Genomic DNA, 23,945 nt, shown 5'->3' on the forward strand with positions numbered 1-23,945 from the left:
AGGGAAGGGGGAGTATAGGGAGTAGGGAAGGGGGAGTATAGGGAGTAGAGAGGAGGGAAGGGGGAGTATAGGGAGGAGGGAGGAGGGAAGGGGGAGTATAGGGAGTAGGGAGGAGGGAAGGGGGAGTATAGGGAGTAGGGAAGGGGGAGTATAGGGAGTAGAGAGGAGGGAAGGGGGAGTATAGGGAGGAGGGAAGGGGGAGTATAGGGAGGAGGGAAGGGGGAGTATAGGGAGTAGGGAGGAGGGAAGGGGGAGTATAGGGAGTAGGGAGGAGGGAAGGGGGAGTATAGGGAGTAGGGAAGGGGGAGTATAGGGAGGAGGGAAGGGGGAGTATAGGGAGGAGGGAAGGGGGAGTATAGGGAGGAGGGAAGGGGGAGTATAGGGAGTAGGGAGGAGGGAAGGGGGAGTATAGGGAGGAGGGAAGGGGGAGTATAGGGAGGAGGGAAGGGGGAGTATAGGGAGTAGGGAGGAGGGAAGGGGGAGTATAGGGAGTAGGGAAGGGGGAGTATAGGGAGGAGGGAAGGGGGAGTATAGGGAGTAGGGAAGGGGGAGTATAGGGAGTAGGGAAGGGGGAGTATAGGGAGTAGGGAAGGGGGAGTATAGGGAGTAGGGAAGGGGGAGTATAGGGAGTAGGGAGGAGGGAAGGGGGAGTATAGGGAGTAGGGAAGGGGGAGTATAGGGAGGAGGGAAGGGGGAGTATAGGGAGTAGGGAAGGGGGAGTATAGGGAGTAGGGAAGGGGGAGTATAGGGAGGAGGGAGGAGGGAAGGGGGAGTATAGGGAGTAGGGAAGGGGGAGTATAGGGAGGAGGGAAGGGGGAGTATAGGGAGTAGGGAAGGGGGAGTATAGGGAGGAGGGAGGAGGGAAGGGGGAGTATAGGGAGTAGGGAAGGGGGAGTATAGGGAGTAGGGAAGGGGGAGTATAGGGAGGAGGGAAGGGGGAGTATAGGGAGTAGGGAAGGGGGAGTATAGGGAGTAGGGAAGGGGGAGTATAGGGAGGAGGGAGGAGGGAAGGGGGAGTATAGGGAGTAGGGAAGGGGGAGTATAGGGAGGAGGGAAGGGGGAGTATAGGGAGGAGGGAAGGGGGAGTATAGGGAGGAGGGAGGAGGGAAGGGGGAGTATAGGGAGTAGGGAGGAGGGAAGGGGGAGTATAGGGAGTAGAGAGGAGGGAAGGGGGAGTATAGGGAGTAGGGAGGAGGGAAGGGGGAGTATAGGGAGTAGGGAGGAGGGAAGGGGGAGTATAGGGAGTAGGGAGGAGGGGAGGGGGAGTATAGGGAGTAGGGAGGAGGGAAGGGGGAGTATAGGGAGTAGGGAGGAGGGAAGGGGGAGTATAGGGAAGGGGGAGTATAGGGAGGAGGGAGGAGGGAAGGGGGAGTATAGGGAGTAGGGAGGAGGGAAGGGGGAGTATAGGGAGTAGGGAGGAGGGAAGGGGGAGTATAGGGAGTAGGGAAGGGGGAGTATAGGGAGTAGGGAAGGGGGAGTATAGGGAGTAGGGAAGGGGGAGTATAGGGAGTAGGGAGGAGGGAAGGGGGAGTATAGGGAGTAGGGAAGGGGGAGTATAGGGAGGAGGGAAGGGGGAGTATAGGGAGTAGGGAAGGGGGAGTATAGGGAGTAGGGAAGGGGGAGTATAGGGAGTAGGGAAGGGGGAGTATAGGGAGTAGGGAAGGGGGAGTATAGGGAGGAGGGAAGGGGGAGTATAGGGAGTAGGGAGGAGGGAAGGGGGAGTATAGGGAGTAGGGAAGGGGGAGTATAGGGAGGAGGGAAGGGGGAGTATAGGGAGTAGGGAGGAGGGAAGGGGGAGTATAGGGAGTAGGGAGGAGGGAAGGGGGAGTATAGGGAGTAGAGAGGAGGGAAGGGGGAGTATAGGGAGTAGGGAGGAGGGAAGGGGGAGTATAGGGAGTAGGGAGGAGGGAAGGGGGAGTATAGGGAGTAGGGAGGAGGGGAGGGGGAGTATAGGGAGTAGGGAGGAGGGAAGGGGGAGTATAGGGAGTAGGGAGGAGGGAAGGGGGAGTATAGGGAGGAGGGAGGAGGGAAGGGGGAGTATAGGGAGGAGGGAGGAGGGAAGGGGAGTATAGGGAGTAGGGAGGAGGGAAGGGGGAGTATAGGGAGTAGAGAGGAGGGAAGGGGGAGTATAGGGAGTAGAGAGGAGGGAAGGGGGAGTATAGGGAGTAGAGAGGAGGGAAGGGGGAGTATAGGGAGTAGGGAGGAGGGAAGGGGGAGTATAGGGAGTATAGGGAGTAGAGAGGAGGGAAGGGGGAGGTGGAGAAGAGCGGAGGAGAGGGCGAGATCCCCTCCCTCTTATTCCTTTTACTCAGTTCTTACCCTTTTAACTTTGTAGGGTGACTGAGTACTGGAAAACAAGCAATCTAGCTGCAGGCTTTGTCTTAAAGTAAGGCTTTTAATCTAGTCCAGGGTGTGACTGATCACGTGTCCTTTGTCCTGTCTTCTCACTAGTGATCCTGTGTGTATCCTCTGTCCTACCTCCTAGCTAGTGATCCTGCGTGTATCCTTTGTCCTACCTCCTATCTAGTGATCATGTGCGTCTCCTCTGTCCTGCCTCCTAGCTAGTGACCCTGTGTGTCTCCTCTGTCCTCAGCTCGTACCAGCTGGTCGTTAAGGAGGAGCGGCGGTCCAAGTCTCGCCGCGCCGCGGCCGACGTCCCTGAGTGCTTCTTGGCCCCCGTGGGCTTCCGTAACGCCTCTCTGCTCGGCTCCTCCTACTACATGGCCGCCCAGCTGCCGGCCTCCAGCATGACCGTAGTGCAGGTATATGCACGCACGCACGCAGAAAAGTACTGTATCTGAAGGCCCTACGGTATATAGTAAAAGATACTGGTTCTGTTCAGAATGTATTGTCGTCTCTCGTCTTTCCACAAAATAGAATATGCTCGATAAGAACCCGGCTCGATAAACCTGATCGATAAGATGCTCGTTATCAATACAAAATGAACGAGCTCCATCCCTATTCACAAGGCATAATTCTATAATGTAAATAAAGCTTTAAATGTTATTAACTCTGTTGTTATTGTGGTCCATTTTGCAGCCGTTCACGGTGGGAGACAATAAAAGTTATGGAGGATTCTGGAACCCTCCGCTGTCTCCCGCCAAAAGCTACAGCATCTACTACCAAGCCCTGAGTCGCACCGACAAGGTGAGAATGCACGCACGCACACACGCACGCACACAACACGTGCACCCACAAGGTGAGAACGCACACGCACACAACACGTGCACGACAAGGTGAGAACGCACGCACACAAGCACCTCAACATGCCCCAGAGCCGGAGGAGGCATCTACCTTTTTTTGTCTACTAGAGCGGTGCCTGTTGGGGTCTACTGGTCTACTTGGAACGATGCAAGTTGGAAATGAATGCCCCCGTGTGATGCCAGAACGGTTCTCGAGTTACATGGATTACAGACGTACACACGAGTTCTTTGTCAGGCATGCCCAAATATGGAGTTTATGCAGACGTCAGAATGATGTCAGAACAGGCCAGCTCCATATATGGAGCAGAGCCTGGGCAGAGGCCTTTTTGGGGCGTTTTTGGACAACGTGGGTCCAACTGACTCGACACCGGGCACTGCACTCCCTGTGGGGGTGTGTGTGCAGAACACGTGTGTCGAATTTGAAGTAGGTGGGGCGAACTGTTCTCAAATTATGTGGATTACACACACACACACACACACACACACACACACACACACACACACGTACACACTTGGTGCATTTATAGTTAGATAATAGATGCCATGGCACCCTAGGGTGGCGTAACACAAGTCAAAGAGTGGTACGGAATATTTTGATACTATTTGGAATTTATCAGTTTAAGTCTATTTGCCAAAATTAGCCGATCCACAAGCCCTATCGTCCTATATTAAATTAGCCGATCCACAAGCCCTATCGTCCTTTATTAAAATTAGGCAATCCACAAGCCCTATCGTCCTTTATTAAAATTAGGCAATCCACAAGCCCTATCGTCCTACATAAAAATTAGCCGATCCACAATCCCTATCGTCCTATATTAAAACTGTCTAGTGGGTGGCTGGACATTTAATGTATCTGCTGCCACAACAGCAGGTAAATTGCTTCCACACTAAGCACAAATAATAATACTGCATGCCATGGGAAACCCAATACTCTACATCAGCCTAGTCTGGTGTGTCACAGGAGCAGTAGTTGCAGACAATGGAGCATCTCGGGACAGTTGAAAGGCTTAACTGTCCAGTATTGTTTTTGGCAGCAAATTTTGATTTTAGTTTTAGTCATAGTCTTTTGAATAGTTTTCATTTAGTTTCAGTCACATTTTAGTCACCTGGAATGTGTTATAGTGTTAGTCTAGTTTTAGTCGACTAAATTAAGATTTTAGTCGACTAAATCTACAGTTGATTAGTCGACTAAAATGTATTTTGGCGTGCCTTGATGCCGTCGTAATGATTGTTTTTACACTTGCTGAAAATAGCCGATCTACAAGCCCACGCTGCGACACGTTGTGAGCTTGTACCCTCCGTTTCCGACATCCCTAGTAGAAGGGACAGACACTGTCAGTGTCACATTATGACTCATTGTACTGTGACGCCCCCCGCTGGATGCATTCATACATGTAAGGGTTTCCAAATAAAAAATAAATGTTATCATACATCCGAGAGAAATTTAAATGAATTCAAACCGATTGATAACGTTATTTTCAGATATTACATTTCTTATGCAAATATCGGCGAATAATTTCAGTACGTTCTACAGTACATTTAATTCTTACATCATATTTACCGTACACTGTGTATTTACATTACTTACAGTACATCATATTTACCGTACACTGTATTTACATTACTTACAGTACATCATATTTACCGTACACTGTGTATTTACATTACTTACAGTACATCATATTTACCGTACACTGTGTATTTACATTACTTACATCATATTTACCGTACACTGTGTATTTACATCATATTTACCGTACACTGTGTATTTACATCATATTTACCGTACACTGTGTGATCAGGTGTGGTCATTTGGCTAATAAAGGGCGAGTTCACCCATCATTTTGATGTCAGAACATCACTATGATGTCAGAACAGGCCAGCTCCATATATAGAGATCTAGGGGTGATCTGCCTGCAGGATTTGGGCCCTGTCCAGAGCCTCGGCAGAGGTTTTTGTGCTGGTTCTGGACAACCGGCTATCCGACGGACTCGACACCGGGCACTGCACTCCCTGTGGGGGTGTGGAACGCCTGTGTCACTCAAATGTGATTGAGTCGGTTGGGCAAACAGTTTCAGAGTGACGTGGATTACAGACGTACACACAGAGAGCTGGTGCATTTATAAATAGATAGATTGGGCAATGTGTCCCTATATAACTATATTATTTGCGCAATACTTATTGTGCAACACTTTTTAGTGCTCCTATGAGATATCCGCCACATTTTACCACTTGCTGCGGGGCTGCTGTGTAAGTGGTAAAATGTGGTGGACAACAACATGTGTGTGGGGACACAAATAGAGAGATCTCCATAATATAGAGATCATAATGCAGAGGCTGCATTTTATGCGCAGACTGAAAATATTATGGCACTTTTTCATCGATCCTTTGTGGAGAGTGCATTGACATTTTGTTTTGTTTCATGGTATGGCTCATTATCATTGGTTAATAAGAACAAACTCCATAAATTCATCAGTGTGTCCAGCAAAATAGCTGGGGTACGATTTGAGAGTATGACCTCAATGTATGAGACCCGGGTATTCAGGAAGGGGAAAGCTATTACTAGGACAATACACACCCGTTACACAGCCAATGCCATCTTTTACCATCAGGGCGACGGTACATGGTACCTTCCCTGCAGGCTAGGGCCTCAAGATCGTTTGTTCCCATAAGTATAGGACTTATGAACAAGCAGGCCCCATCTCAGTTCGGTGCATAAAGTGTGATGTGATGCCTCTTGGAACTATGACTGGTGGCCTTCTGTTGGCTCTTTCTTTATTGTCTATGTACTGTTTGTTTGCATATGTTTATGTATATCCTGATGACTGCTGTGCACAAAACAAATTTCCGAAATGACAAATAAAGTATCTATCTATGCCCAGTCGGGCCGATGCGATGTGCTTTTATTGCAGGGTTTTTGCCTACCCTCAAATCAAACACTACTTTACAATCTCACTGGATATTATTGTTCATATATGTTTTACGGGATCTACTATCTTCATTTTGAACATCTCCCTCTGCTCTTTGCAGGAAGTCAAAATCAACTGTGTGCGTCTGGCTTCCAAAGGTACGTCCACAAGCACACACACACACACACACGCACGCACACATTTGTGTAGGGTCATTAAACCTCTCTGTCTGTCTGTCACTCTCTCTCAGCATCATTATTAGTGTGTATGTCATGCAGTGTGCTTCTATGTCTGGCCATCCATCCACCCATCCATCCATCCATCCATCCCATAGTATTCTGTTTCCTATTTTCAGGATGTTTTCATTTTTTCAGTGATCTGTTTTTGTTTAATTAATTATACATTGTCTGTCTGTCTGTCTTGGTGTCCCTCCTCTTCTCAATAAGAACATGCACTTTCCGTCGCTATAGAAATACGAGCTCTCCCGTTAAAATAACATCTGCTCATTTGAGCCATTTTCATTGGATGGACCATGCCCCCTGAGACCTACCAGGCAATTTCCGTATTAATGTTTAAAATAGCATCCAAAGCATTAAAAAGACATTCAAAGAAAAGAAAAGAAAGGCCCTTAAAGTACTAATAAATGTTTTTAAGATGTTAGCTTCTTCTCATTCTTATCTGAAGCTGTTCTCAACCATGTCGGGATCAGAGGCCCCCTTGAAAAGCTTAAAGCATTTGCAGCTGCCGCATTATTGCATCACTTTTTCCAAGATTTTAAAGATCATATTAGTTTATTTTAGTTTAGCTTAGCTTAGCTTAGCTTAGCTTAGCTTAGTTTAGCTTAGTTTAGCTTAGCTTAGCTTAGCTTAGCTTATCTTAGCTTATAGTTTAGTTTAGTTTAGTTTAGTTTAGTTTAGTTTAGCTTAGCTCAGCTCAGCTCATCTTAGTTTAGCTTAAAGGACCACTTCACCACTTTTCAACCTATCTTCATATAATAGGTCCTCATTAATAATCATGATAAAATGGCACCATTTTTTTCTGCTCAGTCTGTGTCTCATAGGAGGGCTGTGGGCAGTTTAGAAACCGTCTTCCAGTTACATCATCATTAGACAGATGTTTTTTTAAACAATTGTTTTTTACAAAAATGTTTAGATTTTCATTATCGTGAGAACGATGCTTCCATTTTCGCATTGCAACTTTTCAGGACTAGAAAGCCTGCAGTTTCTATTAACTTGTATTCCCCATCAATGATGTAACTGGAAGACGGTTTCTGAACTGCCCACAGCCCTCCCATGAGACACAGACTGAGTTGAAGAAAATTGCACCATTTTTTCATGATTATTAGTGAGGATCCATCATATGAAGATAGGTTGAAAAGTGGTGAAGTGGTCCTTTAAAGCTTTGCAGATTCGGCTGGCATGTGCTACCTAAAGCATCTACCGCCCCCTGGTGTCCAATAAGTCCAAGAGTTCAAAGTTTCTCTCTCTCTCCTTCTGTCATTCTCTTTCTCAATATTCTTTCTTTCTTTCTCGTTAACCCTTCCCAGACTGTTAATTGTCAACGTCTCGACATCCATTTCAACATCGACAGCATTTCATAATAAAACCGCATTACCCAGCAGCCATTTCGCTCCCCCGACACTTCCTGTCTGACGTCACTTGTCACTATACTAGCAGAGTTATTTATTTTCCCAATAGCATTGACATTACCAACTAGCATTAGCAACTGTGTTCCAAAAAATAATAAAACGTGAGGCCTGTTTTCTCAACTCGCTGTTTCTCTGCAATACATTACTTTATAAGCCATATCTCCTAAACTGGTGGGTCAAACTGAACAACCAATTTGTCAATTTGAAGCTATGATTCCCTGCTTTCACATGACATGAACAAACGAAAATAGGAAAAAGAAAATCCAATGACTCACTCAGCCCCAGTCACAAATGGTCACATATGGATATGGAGCATCAACTGTCTGCGAAAAAAGACATCTCCCATTACACAAATGCTTCTCGATCACGGCACTATACCATTGTTTTGATTAGAATTGGAATCTGGGGGGGAAATAAATCTGAGATAAAAGCATTAAAAAAATCTGAACAAATTAAAGTGAATGGGCGACATTATCAAATGTAACTCAACATCATAAATGACACATAGATGTCGCATAGACTGTTTGGTTATTTTTGGAACACACTTCTTAAGTTCTGATAAGACATTCAATGCTACGATGACCCAGTGAGATTTTCAAAGGAAAGAAAAATGCTTCCGTGACCCAGTGGGTGGCACTAGTGACGTCAGGTATTCACTACTCTGTAGACCAGTGGTTCTCAAACATTTTAACGACATTTGTTCCATATTTTATATACTGTGGATATTCAAAAGTAGCAGCAGATATAATTATGTTAGCCTCTCGTAGCGATACGAATATCACTGCTTGGATATTAGTATCGTCGCTCTCAGTGTTAGATTTGCTTGTTTTCTCGCAATGTCCCGCCCCATATTTGCATACTGGGCTCTGTTTAGTTATAGCCTGGTTCCAGAAGAATCTGGTTGGCTCGTCACCACTTCAGGTCTGTTAAATCCTCCCACAATTGAGAGGGGCCAGACTTAATCTGACTCAGGGGCAATATGCATTGAGAGGAGCCAGACTTAATCTGCCTCATGGGGCGATATGCATTGAGAGGAGCCAGACTTAATCTGCCTTGGGCAATATGCATTGAGAGGGGCCAGACTTAATCTGCCTGGGGCGATATGCATTGAGAGGGGCCAGACTTAATCTGCCTGGGGCGATATGCATTGAGAGGGGCCAGACTTAATCTGCCTGCAGGGGCGAGCTGCATTGAGATGGGCCAGACTTAATCTGCCTCATGGGGCGATATGCATTGAGAGGGGCCAGACTTAATCTGCCTCGGTCAATATGCATTGAGAGGGGCCAGACTTAATCTGCCTCATGGGGCGATATGCATTGAGAGGGGCCAGACTTAATCTGCCTCGGTCAATATGCATTGAGAGGGGCCAGACTTAATCTGCCTCATGGGGCGATATGCATTGAGAGGGGCCAGACTTAATCTGCCTCATGGGGCGATATGCATTGAGAGGGGCCAGACTTAATCTGCCTCGGTCAATATGCATTGAGAGGAGCCAGACTTAATCTGCCTGGGGCAATATGCATTGAGAGGGGCCAGACTTAATCTGCCTGGGGCAATATGCATTGAGAGGGGCCAGACTTAATCTGCCTCATGGGGCGATATTCATTGAGAGGGGCCAGACTTAATCTGCCTGGGGCAATATGCATTGAGAGGGGCCAGATTTAATCTGCCTGGGGCAATATGCATTGAGAGGGGCCAGACTTAATCTGCCTGGGGCAATATGCATTGAGAGGGGCCAGACTTAATCTGCTTCATGGGGCGATATGCATTGAAGGCAGATGCAGGCTGGCTACACGAGGCTAGATCTATGTAGGGACTCCTTGGCCCCCAAAAAACATGTCAATTTGGCGGTTCTTGACAAGAAAGAGTTTGAGAACCACTGCTCTGCGACATTCAACACAATCGAGACAAACAGAACCACACAGCAATGACACCTTGATAACAACAAAAAGCTCCTGTTTTTTTTAGAATTTATCTTTTTTTATTTCCCCCCCCTCTCTCTCCCCTTTCCCCCCTCTCTCTCTCTCTCTCTCTCCCTCTCTCTCTCTCTCTCTCTCTCTCTCTCTCTCTCGCATGGTGGCATGGTGGACGCGGCACTGTCCCCTAGTGGTGTTAGGTAGGGGACAAATCACAACACCGTATATACTAGTCATCCCGAGCGAAGGTGATTATCGCTTCATTACGCAACTGCTTTATTTACTTCCTCTGTTTGTCACCCCCACTTCCGGTCTGCTTTGTTTATTGTTATTATTATTTTTATTATTATTATTATTATGGTTTACATTACTATCCATAAACACCTACCTTTCACCTCGTGGAACCTCCCTCTCCACCATCTCCGGTTGGGACCGGCGAAAGATCCCCATGTTATACAGTTTACCATTATTGGATACAATGTGCGGCACGGCCGACCGACCCATATGGGCCCACCGACCGACCCACCCATATGGGCCCACCGACCGACCCATATGGGCCCACCGACCGACCCATTTGGGCCCACCGACCGACCCATTTGGGCCCACCGACGGACCCATATGGGCCCACCGACCGACCCATATGGGCCCACTGACCGACCCATTTGGGCCGACTGACGGACCCATATGGGCCCACCGACCGACCCATATGGGCCCACCGACCGACCCATATGGGCCCACCGACCGACCCATATGGGCCCACCGACCGACCCATTTGGGCCGACTGACGGACCCATATGGGCCCACCGACCAACCCATATGGGCCCACCGACCGACCCATATAGGCCCACCGACCGACCTACCCATATTGGCCGAACGACCGACCCATATGGGCCGACCGGCCGACCCATATTGGCCGACAAACCGGCCTATGGGAGCGAGCAAGAGACCGACCTATGGGAGCGACCGATAATGTCGGGAAATTCACCTCGCTCCTGCTAGAGAATTATCCCTTCGCTAAACCCCACCCCAAAAAGCAATTGTCCAATGCCAATCCAAATAGAACTTGACCTGCATAACTCTTGCTATACACGTGTTAATTTGCAGGTCTTAACGTCGGGAAAGTTACACGACTGACCCACCCAGGTGGGACAGCTTGTCCTGTCTCCTCGCAGCGAACGTGCCTATTGGTCAAGGACGGGTTGGGGAGGGACTTAGCGAAGGACTAATTGGGACCTTTCTGCTGTCCTGATCAGAGACTGGAGCTCTCTCTCTCTCTCTCTCTGTCTGTATGTCTTGTTTGTGTCACACTGTTGGCTGTACCACCTGCTTGTTAATACGTTGGACCAAACATGGTCGCCCCTTTCATCCCAAATGGAGTCCTGGTGCTCCAGGGCTCATGTACTGGTGCTCCAGGGCTCATGTACTGGTGCTCCAGGGCTCATGTACTGGTGCTCCAGGGCTCATGTACTGGTGCTCCAGGGCTCATGTACTGGTGCTCCAGGGCTCATGTACTGGTGCTCCAGGGCTCATGTACTGGTGCTCCAGGGCTCATGCATGTACGCCTCAGGGCAGGTGCAGTGAGCTGTGTTTGCAACAGGTTCAGTCTCTGACGAGGCAAGCTCTTATGTTTCTGAACTGCCCCGGGAATAATGACGGTGAGCACCACACAGTATAATTATGCTAAGTACTGGGAACATGAAATGTTTTGAGTGTGGTGATGTGGGCCACAAACCATCCCAAAGCGGAAGAAACCAAACAAATACACAGGGAAGACATATTTGCATATTATAACCACACACGGGGGTCTATTACAGTAATGTCAACTCCATAGATGCATACAAAACACCTGGGGGTCTATTGGAGTAATGTTAACTCCATAGGCACATACGAAACACCTGGGGGTCTATTGGAGTAATGTTAACTCCATAGACACATAAAAAACACCTGGGGGTCTATTGGAGTAATGTTAACTCCATAGACGCATACAAAACAACTGGGGGTCTATTAGAGTAATGTTAACTCCGGAGACGCATACGAAACAGAAAAAGTACAAATCTATGGCACACCCATATCGCTCTCTCTCTCTCTCAGTCCCTCTCTCTCCCTCCATCATTATTTTGTCGTTTACTGCGTCTAATTCACCACCTCTCGCTTCATTCACGCATTCATGTGCACGCCCTCTCCGCTGTGTGTGTCAGTGCATGTTGCCGCTTGTGAGCTACAATGGACATGATATCCACACTGTGTGAGTGCTATGGATATCTGTCTGTCTGTCTGTCTGCTTCTGCAGTGATGCACATTTCTTTTGCTGTGTATTTGCACATGGAAAAAAAACACGAGTCAGTATGGAGTGCAACTGATCGCAGACATAGTGGAATCGTATACTTCCACTGAGGTGGGATTACAGATACAATGTTGTTTGCTTCCTGTCTTCCGTTGAAGGTTAACATTGCGGTTAGCATAGCGTTAGCGTTAGCAATTATAAGTTCATATTAGTTAACGCCAGATCTACAAGCTCACAGTGTTCAGGGTTTTATTTTCTTTCTTTCTTTCTTTCTTTCTTTCTTTCTTTCTTTCTTTCTTTCTTTCTTTCTTTCTTTCTTTCTTTCTTTCTTTCTTTCTTTCTTTCTTTCTTTCTTCTGTGTGTTGGTTACAAAAAGTGTGTGTGTGTGTGTGTGTGTGTGTGTGTGTGTGTGTGTGTGTGTGTGTGTGTGTGTGTGTGTGTGTGTGTGTGTGTGTGTGTGTGTGTGTGTGTGTGTGTGTGTGTGTGTGTGTGTGTGTGTGTGTGTGCGTGCGTGCGTGCATATATTATACATGACCCCCATCAGCCTAACAATGGTACTTTTGAAACCTCCATCATCAGAGATTATGTCTCCTCATTAATCCTGCCCCACTATGAGCTCTCATCCTGGGCATAGAAGCCACTGGGGGAAAGAAAAAGCACAATTTAGAAACAACTGTTAAATTCTCTCTATAGGTGGTCCTCAGACGATCCCTCCATCATTAAGCCTCCAGTCATCCTGGTTCTCCATACATCTGGCCAGCTCGTTGGTGCTTTGCGCTCCTACATATTTCCTGAGTGCATCCACATAATAGTCTACTTGCCAGCCCATAGAGCCCCATTGTGAACCCGGACATGTTGAGTACACCAAGGTTTTATGTTAGAAATGTTGAGTATGGGTCCCCAGCATGTATAGAAACTTTCAAAATGTCATCATGCTTTATGTAGCATGTGACGTGTCAAACTAGGGGGTTTTCATGATGCTGAATCCTTTCGAAGCATTAGTTTTGCAAAAAATAAAATAAAACACTCATTGGGCTAAAACGGCCAAAGTCATCATCACATTTGTGATTTGTGTGTATGGCAGCATTTCATAAACATAAAACCTTGGTGTACTCAACATGCCTGGGTTCACATTCTGGCAAGTGGACTATAATGTTAGTGTGGGACGTCTCCTCGTGACCGGTGCCCGTGTGTTGGTTCCCACAGCACTGGCTTGCTGGCTGGCAGTTCTTGTGTCCTGGCTAGTGTCCTACTGGTCTCATTCTCCTGGCTCCTGAAATTCCGTCAACTAAAAAACTCTGATGACAAAATGTTTGTTGACTACCTTTTTTTCCAGGAAAATAAAACTAGCTTATGATCACAAAACCTACAGGTATGACTAAATATAATTGTCATTTTTGTCAACGAATAAAAACTAGCCAGACTAAAATGTTAGGGAGTGACCAATCTGGGAATTCCTTCTGCTGTTTGTTTCCATTCCTAGCGCAGCTCGGCTGATATCAATGATAATATCACAATATTCGATATATTGCAATATTGCAATATTCAATAAATTGCAAGAGATTTCATCAATAATAATATCACGAATCACGATATCTCTAACTGAAAACTAAAAAAAATAACCATAAAAGGCAAACATCTGGAATTATGTATTTATTCCAAAATCCTAGAAGATGTTTTTGTGTCACAAACTGGCCAATAAGTAGCCTACATGAATCTTGCCTCCTCCAAACTGACTGCAATAACTTTGCAACTTGTCCACAACTTGTCTGTCCACAACAATGGGTAGCCTACTACTACTAATACTACAAACTAATCAATATCACCATATAGGGAGGACGATACAAAAATCTCTCGTGGGAGGAAGTATCGCAATAAATTGGCACAGCGGTACCCTAGTCATAGTGCACGGCTGCATGTGGATGTCAGGCTCAGAATGTAGCTTTTGCACATTGGCTAATTTCACTGCGCAAAAAGCATGGAATACGGATGTGTATATTACAGGAAACTCCCGTTAAACTTTCCAACACACTCCGGTAAACTCCCGAATTGTACCATCACACCTGTATATTACTGTATATGCCTGCTAAACTTGAGGTTTACGGGCAAATCTAGTGCCTATAATTACGCGGTTAAGTAGGGTATAAAATCAGGCATTAGGACACTGCCCGCCCAATTACTAAATCGACAACTAAATCAACTGTGGATTTAGTCCAGCAAAATCTTATAATATTTAGACTGTCACTATTTGGAAAGTTATGTCCATAGGACGTTTTCACTGACTTCAACCAGTGTACATACACCTAGCATACGGACACTAGGGTTCATGAGCCAGCGTAAGGATTGTCTGGGGGGGTGGGGGGTAAATGTGTTTAAGTTGTGTCGGATTCAGGGGTTGCGACCCCGAAACAATCATCTGTAAGCTCAGCTTTCACTCTTGACACTGTAATGGACAAAACCCACGCACACACGCACGCGTACATAAATGTTTTTGTTCTTAAAAGCTATTAAGTACTTTAGTCTGACCCACTGCTATTTAGAGTGTGTGTGTGTGTGTGTGTGTGTGTGTGTGTGTGCGCGTGTCTGTGTGTGTGTGTGTGTGTGTGTGTGTGTGTGTGTGTGTGTGTGTGTGTGTGTGTGTGTGTGTTTGCCTGTGTGTTTGTGCATGTGTGTGCGTGTGTGTGTGTGATGGAGATAATGGAGCCATTAGCATTGTCTGCATTGTTATTGGGTTACGGAGACAAAAGGCACTCTAATCCTCTTGACCGCATCTGTGCAGGGACGTCACTCGCTGCCCACGAGAGAGCGCACATTACAGATAGTACTACAACCATTACATTCACAACGCATTTATCAGGAAATGAAGAAAAAACGGCTTATACCCTATTGGCCTGAATATAAGATATATAATTTCCAATAAAAAACGGGGTGGTATTCTAATCAGGGACTAGAGACTATTTGACATTCAATGTTCTCTTTACAGTCGTCTTATATTCGCTGTATATTTTTTTAAACAAAGCAGTAATGCTTGGTGGATGGATTTAGCTGCTTTGGCAGACAGCCTGAGAGGGGGAGAGGTGGTGGAGTTAGTTGGTTTATAGCAGACAGTTTGAGAGGGGGAGAGGTGGTGGAGTTAGTTGCTTTATAGCAGACAGTTTGAGAGGGTGAGAGGTGGTGGAGTTAGCTGCTCTAGCAGACAGTTTGAGAGGGAGAGAGGTGGTGGAGTTAGTTGCTTTAGCAGACAGTTTGAGAGGGGGAGAGGTGGTGCAGTTTGCGGGTCCAATGGAGTTATCTGGTTTTGTCACAAGTTATTTGTAATACTTTTCATTGGTTTTTAACCAACACAGACCTGAAAATGGAGTTAGCTGGTTTCTGCTGGACAGCGACCATATATAAACGATAGATTAAATTGATTAGTTTGAGTGGAATCTAATGTACATACTACACATACAGGTATGTACATGAGGTCAGTTCACAGGCATGCAAGCAGGCAGGCAGGCATGCCCCCCCCCCAACCCCCATTCCCCCCACACACACACACACACACACACCCTCACTCACTCATACACAGATTACAAAACAGTGCATCAGGTTTTAATCCTGTTACAATGACGCGTGCTGACATTAATCCTTAGAGGAAGCGCACACACACACACAGACACAGATTATAGGCCATTTATGTGAACTGCACAGTTTTCATTACTGGTGCATTGGCTTCATTTTACCTGTCACACATTTACACAACACACACATGCACACACACACACACATGCATGCACGCATGCACACATGCAGAGACTCAACCCACGCACACACACATAAACACGCACACACAGCTACAAACACACACACACACACACACACACACACACACACACACACACACACAGGGGCGTGCTGGGTCCCTAATTCAGCCCGGGAAGTGGAGTTGTGGAGGCCCTCTAGGTGCGGCGCGCAGTCGCGCGCCGGCGAAACAAAATACCGACGAATCAAGGGGCGTGAGAGCGCATTTTTGGTCACTTTAGGTCCTACAGTGAAATAAAAATCATTTTGATCATATTGATCATTTGCTGTTACAAGCAACAATACAATAATCATTGTGCATTCAACCATGCATTATAAGGAGTTGGACTACAAAGTATTTGTCCTCATTATAACCTCCTCCAAGTCAACCACCTCCTCACCACCAATATTAAATAATAATAATAATGATTAAATGTATTTATTATATTATATTATTATTTATCATATAGTGACTTGATATTGATAATTTGCTGATGAACAATTTACAAGCAACAATACAAGAATCATTGTGCATTGAGCATGCATTATAAGGAGTTGGACTACAAAGTATTTGTCCTCATTCATAAAGTGTTGGACTGTGTCGCCAAATGCATCGCGCATCGCCTGCTATTTAGTCATTTTGAACTGCCCACCTGTTGTTGTGTTGTCGGTCGACTCGGCTGCTGAGGTGCTGGGACCTGCACCCTTAAATAGGTCTGTTATTTTTGCATATTTAGATGCATCTGCCTGAAGCTGTTTTCTTTTTTTTAGTCTAATCTTCTCTGCACCACCGATTTCTTTCTCACCACCACCACTCTTTCTTTTTGACATTTTCCCCCGTTGCTAGTTCTTCTCTCTCTCAATCAAATCATCACAAAAAACTGCTGAATGCTGATGATGCCTGCCTGGCTGGGAGGGATCATTAGGGATGCAAAGAGAAATGACACCACCAAGAGCCAATCAGATTCCACCCCCCACCCCCCAGGAAGGCCAGCCCAGCGCGCTGTCTCTCTGCAAGTGCATGTTAAAGTTGCGCGACACGGCCGACACCACAGTACTACGAAGCATAATTGTGTCTCTTCAAAATAAAATAAAAAATATATGATTTTTTTTTTTTTTTTTTTTTAACGGCTGGCCCAGACCGGCCTGGACTGGACCGGCCGTTCGGGAGTTGTCCCGAAATTCCCAATGGCCAGCACGTCTCTGCACACACACACACACACACACACACAAGCACACACGTTATAAAACCTTTTAAACTTGCCAAGGTGCACAAAATAACACCCACTTGAATGAGCACGCACACACACACTGATTATTTAGGCCATGCATGTGAACTGCACCGTTTTCATTACTGGTGCATTGGCTTCATTTTATCTGTCACACATTTACAGAAATCTAATCGAAGGCAGCATCTCTTCTCACTCACTTTAATCATTTTACCGGCTGCACGGTCAGGAAAGACACTTTTAAACCAGAGAAGAAAACCAGCACTCACAGCACTGTCCTTTAAAGCACTTATTTATTTTTGCATGGTAGGTTAGGTATAGCCTCGGGTCCACCTATGTTTTCTATGGCATAGGCAGCTCCCGGCAGGATCCGCCAGGGGGAATCTAGACGCAGCTGTGCGACATGAGACTAATTAATTAGAGCGACAGAGAGAGAGAGAGAGCAGTGTGTGTGTACGTGTGTGCGTCAATTTAACAAAGGTGCAGACGATCAGAAATCAGCAGAGAGTTTGCGCTACTCTATGCCGAATTGAAAATAAAAAAATAAAAACGTCTGGGTTTCCGAGGCTAGGTATGGCATGCTGCAAACAAGCAGCACACAACAAACGCGTTGGTTGTGTGCTGCTTTCTTCTCTGGTTTAAAATACATTTGCTCAACACCCACACACACACACAAGTTATTTTGAGTAACGAGTTATTGTTTTATCGCAGTTTAATGGAGTCCTCACTCTTAAGTTGTCCCGCCTCTGGAATACCATATCCAGTTCCCGCTAGGCCACATTCGGCTATTTCTGTATCCAGAGATTTTGATCTACATTCAGGGTCAATCGATGTTTACGTCCACGAAAGGAGAATGGAGTGGATTTGTGCGGTCACTTAGTTTTTCGCCCAGCGTTACAAGTAGGGATGGAGCTCGATAACCCACACCCGAAAAAATCTGATAACAAGCTTATTGAGTACCCGTTATCAATATTAAGCTTTGGGCTTATCAAGCCTGTTATCGAGCATAGTAGCGCATGACATCATGTTTAAACAATCAAGAGGCGATCGAGAAATAAATGTAATCATCCTTGCTGGCACAAACATGTCGGTTTAAAAGTGTATTGATACCTGCCAACCAGCGCTGTCCGGGTAAACAAAAATGTAACACGGTACACATATTAACCAGTTTCTTTAATAATATGTTATTGGTAAAAAAGGTAAATTGCCTTGCGTCAATTACAAAAGTTCTGTATTTCAAGGCCCTATAATAGATACTGGTTCTGTTCAGAATGTATCGTCTCCCGTCTTTCCACAAAATAATAGAAAATGCTCAATATGAACCCGGCTCGATAAGCCTGATCGATAAGGTGATCGTTGTCAATTAAAAAATAATGAGCTCCATCCCTAGTTATAATAGATCTTCCCGTACGCTGTCGAGGTCAACCCTGTTTTCTGGACATCGTATAACATCCAGCGGCCCCCCATGCACGTCCGCAGATGATAGAAAATACAGTTAGCGCCTGCATGGCGAGAGGGGGCTTATAAATTAATTTAATCCTGGGCGGTGAATGTTAATATAATATAATGAAACTTCAAGGTTACATCTTTCTTACAGGTATTGTTCGTCTTCCTTCTGACAACGCAGCAGTGATCATAATAATACTAATAATAAGTAAATAATTATACGAGGTCGGCTTTATAAAACCGTAAGAAAGACGGCCTTATCTGTGCGCGTGTACTTGTACCCTGCTAGCCTTTAGCTGGACTGGCACGCCTGCACACGCACGCACACACGCACGTACGTTCACAGAGACTCAACCCACACACGCGCACACACATAAACACACACACACACACACACAGTTATAAACACACACACAAGCACACTGTATAAAACCTTTTAAACTTGCCAAGGTGCACACAATAACACCCACTCGAATGAACACACACACACACACACACACACACACACACACACACACACCCACACACGCGCACTAGCAGTAATTAATAATTCATGAGGGCTTGGCAGCAGTGTTATCATTGGATTATGGTTTTAATATCTGTTTTACCCAGAATGCTCTCTGATTTAATACCGAAGGAGAAAGAAAGAAATAAAACTGAATAATGTGGAAATAAACACACACACACACACACACACACACACACTCACACACAACACACAACACACACAACACACACACACACGGTAGGACAGCTAGAGACGGTGTATAGGAGAGACAGAAATGTATTTTTTCCCCATAAAGACTTCCTAAAATATTTATATAAATTACTTTAATCTTTGAACCAAGCCATACAATACAGGCTCCTGGTGAACCATAACACATTTGATTATTCGTCAACACATATTTTAATATTTTATAATAGTATTTAATATATATTTAACAAATACCTTTTCTTTGTGGTTGTTCAAACTTTTATTTTTATTTTTTTAACACAGAATCGAATGTTTTATGTTCCAGGCTTGGTTCCAAGCTTAAAGGACCACTTCACTGCACTTTTCAACCTATCTTCATATAGTTGGTCCTCACTTACAGTATGTTCATGATAGAATACCACCATTTCTTTCTACTCAATCTGTCTCATAGGAGGACTGTGGGCAGTTCAGAAACCAGTCTGTGTCTCATAGGAGTGCTGTGGGCAGTGCAGTGTCTCATAGGAGGGCTTTAACATATTCATATACATTATTTTTTTTACCAAATCTCTAAGGCCCCTTTTCCACCAGTTGGTTCCCAATGGGAACCGGTTCAATTCTTTTTGGTTCTCAGTCCATGATCCAGAGCTCCAAAATTGGAACGGAATTCACCTTTAGCAACGCCCCGCCCTCTCCCACTTAGACACTTACATTCATTCCAATGTAAATATCATGGATTAAATACTGGTTCATTTTTGGAATCAGACCTTTAAAATCTCTTCCAAATCCGTCAACAAGTCCTGCCATATGCAATGGAAAAATATATGCGTGACATTTCTTTTTTTAAAACAATGTTTTATCATATAGGAAAACTATTGGTGGAGAGGTTTGTCTAACCCATGGTATGCTTAGCTGTGATTGGACCATAGAAGTTTGGGGAGGGGCTTAGCTATAATGTCAATTGAGTGTGCAAAACCATACGTATATTAGATTTTTATCACCATGAAACTAAATTGAGTAGACTAAAAACGAAGACAATGATTTTTTGTATTACAAATTTTACATTTTTAAACATGCAAATGAGGCATTATGTAGGAAAATATGCAAAATTATCGAAAATATGAAAAAGCTACTACTGTGGAAGGGTTATCATGTATTAATTTACTTGTATTGATCCTATAAACAATTTAATATACAGTAGGTCTACTGCCACCAATTTTGGAGCTCTGGCTCATGGACTCTAAGAACCAAAAATAACTGAACCGGTTCCCATTGGGAACCAACCGGTGGGGGTCTATGTGGAAAATCGCTCTGTGTTTTCAATCTATTGAGGCTAACGGCATCGCTGTGTTTTTTCAATGTGAATCTGAGTTCATTCCTGTCAGTTCAGACAGTTTGGAATTCTTGCTGCAGCATAAGCTTACGTTTTGACAGAAGCCTTCATCCTCCCTGCAGAAATATTAATCAATATACTGTATAATAATGAGTATTAAAAGACAGTCAATCAGAAAACCTTGAAGACAACGTGGTGTGCATTGACGTCTGAACCGGTGGTGTATAGCAGTGGTTCTCAAACATTTTCATGTCAAGGACTCCCAAATCGACACTAATTAGCCCGTGGACTCCCATTATTAGAAAAGATATGCCAGGGACCCCCATGAGAGAAGATTTTTACGTCTCTAGCAGTGATTCTCAAGTTTGACCTGCATTAGTCTACAGACGCATAATTATCACTAGCATGTCTGAGACGTCATTTTGACTGCTGTTTATCTTTGCCCATGAAGCTTTCAGAAGGTTCCCCTTCCATGACCATCATCATCCTTCACCATTCCATCATCTCAGAAATGTTTGACATCTGAAACATTTTCTAAATGTGAATTTAAGCACATGCTACTTCTGTCTGATTTGACTTCAGTCATGCTAGTGTCTATCTCTGAGACCCCCAATTTATACAGTATTACTCTTGAGAGTTACAGACCCATAAAGGTCTATTTGGTTACAAACTATCATTTAGCTGGGGACCCCCTGGAACTCTCTCAAGGACCCCTGGGAACCACTGGTGTAAAGTAACCCAAGTACATGTAATCAAGTACTGTACTTTACTGGAGTATGTCCAATGTTTCCATAATTTATACTTCTAGTCCTGGATGGGGCCCAGAACTGTCTCCCAGTAGAATCCAGAGTTATACCAGATCAGATTATAACCATTTGTGCCACGCTGTGAGCTTGTAGATTTGCTAATGTTTTTTTGGCCGTGAGGACAATTTGTTTGGAGGATTTCGGTACAGTCTTCACACTGCCTCTCCCCTCTAAACTCGTTCTTGGGCGTGCAACACTGTGATCCGAGCTGATTGCTCAGACCACACACACTTATGTCGAACTGCGATAGTGGAAAAAACGTGCAACGTATTCGAATACCGTCTGAACCGTGAGAAAGTCGATGGTCTCGTGTGCTGTTTGACATAAATTGTGTACACAGTACAACAGTATGACAGAGTAACGTAATGTGTCGTTTTCTGTTTTTCCACGCGTCTCCGATTTTTTTGTACAAATGGAATAGTGTGTACAAATGGAAGTTAAATTAACATCAGAGTTAAATTAACATTGATTTTACAATATAAATTGGGGCTCCCAGAGATAGAAATGCCATTAAATGGGGGTCTGTGCATGTCAAACTGGGGTCCATGAAATTAAATGGTTTGAGAATCACTACTAGAGCCGTAAAAATCTCCTTTTATGGGGGTCTCTGGCATATATTTTCAAATGGGGGTCTGCGGGCTAATTAGTGTCAATTTGGGGGTCCTTGACGTGAAAAAGTTTGGGCTACTTTAGCTATTGAAAAATCGTGAAAATGTGGGGCAAATCTTTGAATATATATTATATCAGAGCGAACATTTTGAACTCAAATCTTTGAATATATATTCTTTCACAGCGAACATTTTGAACTCAAATCTTTGCCTCTGGACGGGTCCCTGTTGGAACAACATATTTTCAGATGGGGGTCGGCGGCCAAATACTTTATATATTTCTGGGGGTCCTTGACATGAAAATTTGATAACACTGACATAGAAACATACCCAGGAAGCCAAATTACGTTATGATGACTCCAGTGACGTTCAGGACTAGGCCAGATCACAGCCCATATGGGGATGATCTTTACGACATTTCCAGGACGTCTTCAACAGTTAAAATAATATAGCTTATTCTGGGCTAGATCTGACTAGTTATGACATGACTTAAGTTGATCTGGCGTCGATCGGACTCTCTCTGATTCATCCAGGGATGTCCATCTTAGTGGGCAGAATTTGGTTGAATTTGGTTGGTTGAAATCAGGTGATATTCTGGGCCAGATGTGACTAGTCTTGGTTTGACTTGATTTGGCCCCAATAGAGACGTCACTAATTCGTCCAGGTCCTGACCGTGCTTGCTGGGTATAGGGTTTTTCAGTTAACTGTCATGATTTAGAAGACATTATTGTAGCATGGTCCTCAGGTGGAAACGGGTTAACCCCTGGCCGTGTGGTGTCTGGTCTCGTCTTGGTCTCAGGTGCGTCTCTGCAGGATAACGACTCGGTGGAGCACCCGGAGCAGCAGGTGGACGCTGGGACGGTGAAGATGGCCGGAGTCATCGCCGGGATTCTCATGTTCTTCATCATCCTGCTGGGAGTCATCCTCACCTTCAAACGAAGGTACTGACGCATGCAACGCACGCACGCACGCAATGCACACGCACACACTGAGGACTTAAGAATCCAGTTCACAGATTTGTGACGTTAGACTTTATTGATAAAAATAAAAACAGAAAGAAATACATTGACCGGAGAAATCAAGTCTTTTCAAGTAATAACCTGATACCTTCCAACAAGCTTGGGACGTGTTTGGGACCAGAATTGAAAAGGTCTATGACTTGTTTGGGTCCTGAAGCAAAATGTTTAGGACTTGCTTTGGTGTCCGGAAACATCTCCGGCCCCAAGTGAGCCTTGACTCGGGATTTGACTCGGCACTCGAGAGCAAATTTACTTGTAAATATACTTGTAACTTGTCACAAAACAGTGACTTCGTCCCACATTTGACGCACGCACGCACGCACGCATGCACACACGCACACACGCACACACACACACACACACACACACACACACCCACACACACACACATTTTTCTATATGTCTCTTTTCCTCTCTACCATTCTCCATCCATCCATCCATCCATCCACACCATTCTACTTTGCAAGGACATTTTTGCTGTTTATAACTTATAAATATATGTATTTATTGTACCCGTATTGTCCTGAGTATAAGACGACTCTGATTCTGACTCATTTGTGGAAAGAGAACATTGAATGTCAAATAGTCTCTAGTCCCCGATTATAATACGACCCTGTTTTTTTAGGATATTTCCATTGGAGAGAAAAAACGTAGTCGTACATGTTGTGTATCTTTTGTACGTCTCTTTTTATTTTCTTTATTATTATTATTTTTTGTGAAGAGAATTTCCCATTCATTTTTCCCATAGACATTTCATGAAGTATTTATTCAAACCTGTAAGCCTCGGACAAAGACAACTCGGATGGTGACAACTCATGACAATGAACACTTTTTTTTGGGTCCGAACAAATAATTAGAAGACAAAAGGGCAGGGTATACAACATGTTTTTGTTGGTTTCTACTGTTGTTTTTCCATTTGTACACTCTCTGAGTTACAGACCCATAAGGGTCCATTTGGTTCCTATAACTATCTATCATTAAACTGGGGACCCCCTGGAACTCCCTCAAGGACCCCTGGGGGTCCCCGGACCCCACTTTGGGAACCAATGGTGTAGACAACAACAACAAGA

General features: G+C 44.8%; 1 protein-coding gene across 1 annotated transcript in view; it reads left to right on the forward strand.

Annotated features, from left to right (window-relative positions):
• Positions 1-23,945, forward strand: part of ptprt (protein tyrosine phosphatase receptor type T) — a gene marked incomplete at its 3' end in the record, with an annotated part of 182,030 nt that overhangs the window by 104,105 nt on the left and 53,980 nt on the right. Inside the window, 5 exon segments of the mRNA XM_083771503.1 lie at positions 2,594-2,762; positions 3,040-3,147; positions 6,234-6,270; positions 9,868-9,924; positions 22,656-22,797. Of these exon segments, the coding sequence (XP_083627629.1) occupies positions 2,594-2,762; positions 3,040-3,147; positions 6,234-6,270; positions 9,868-9,924; positions 22,656-22,797 (513 nt within the window).

Source organism: Protomyctophum parallelum (assembly GCF_964188405.1).
Source record: "Protomyctophum parallelum genome assembly, chromosome: 8".
NCBI classification, from domain to species: domain Eukaryota; kingdom Metazoa; phylum Chordata; class Actinopteri; order Myctophiformes; family Myctophidae; genus Protomyctophum; species Protomyctophum parallelum.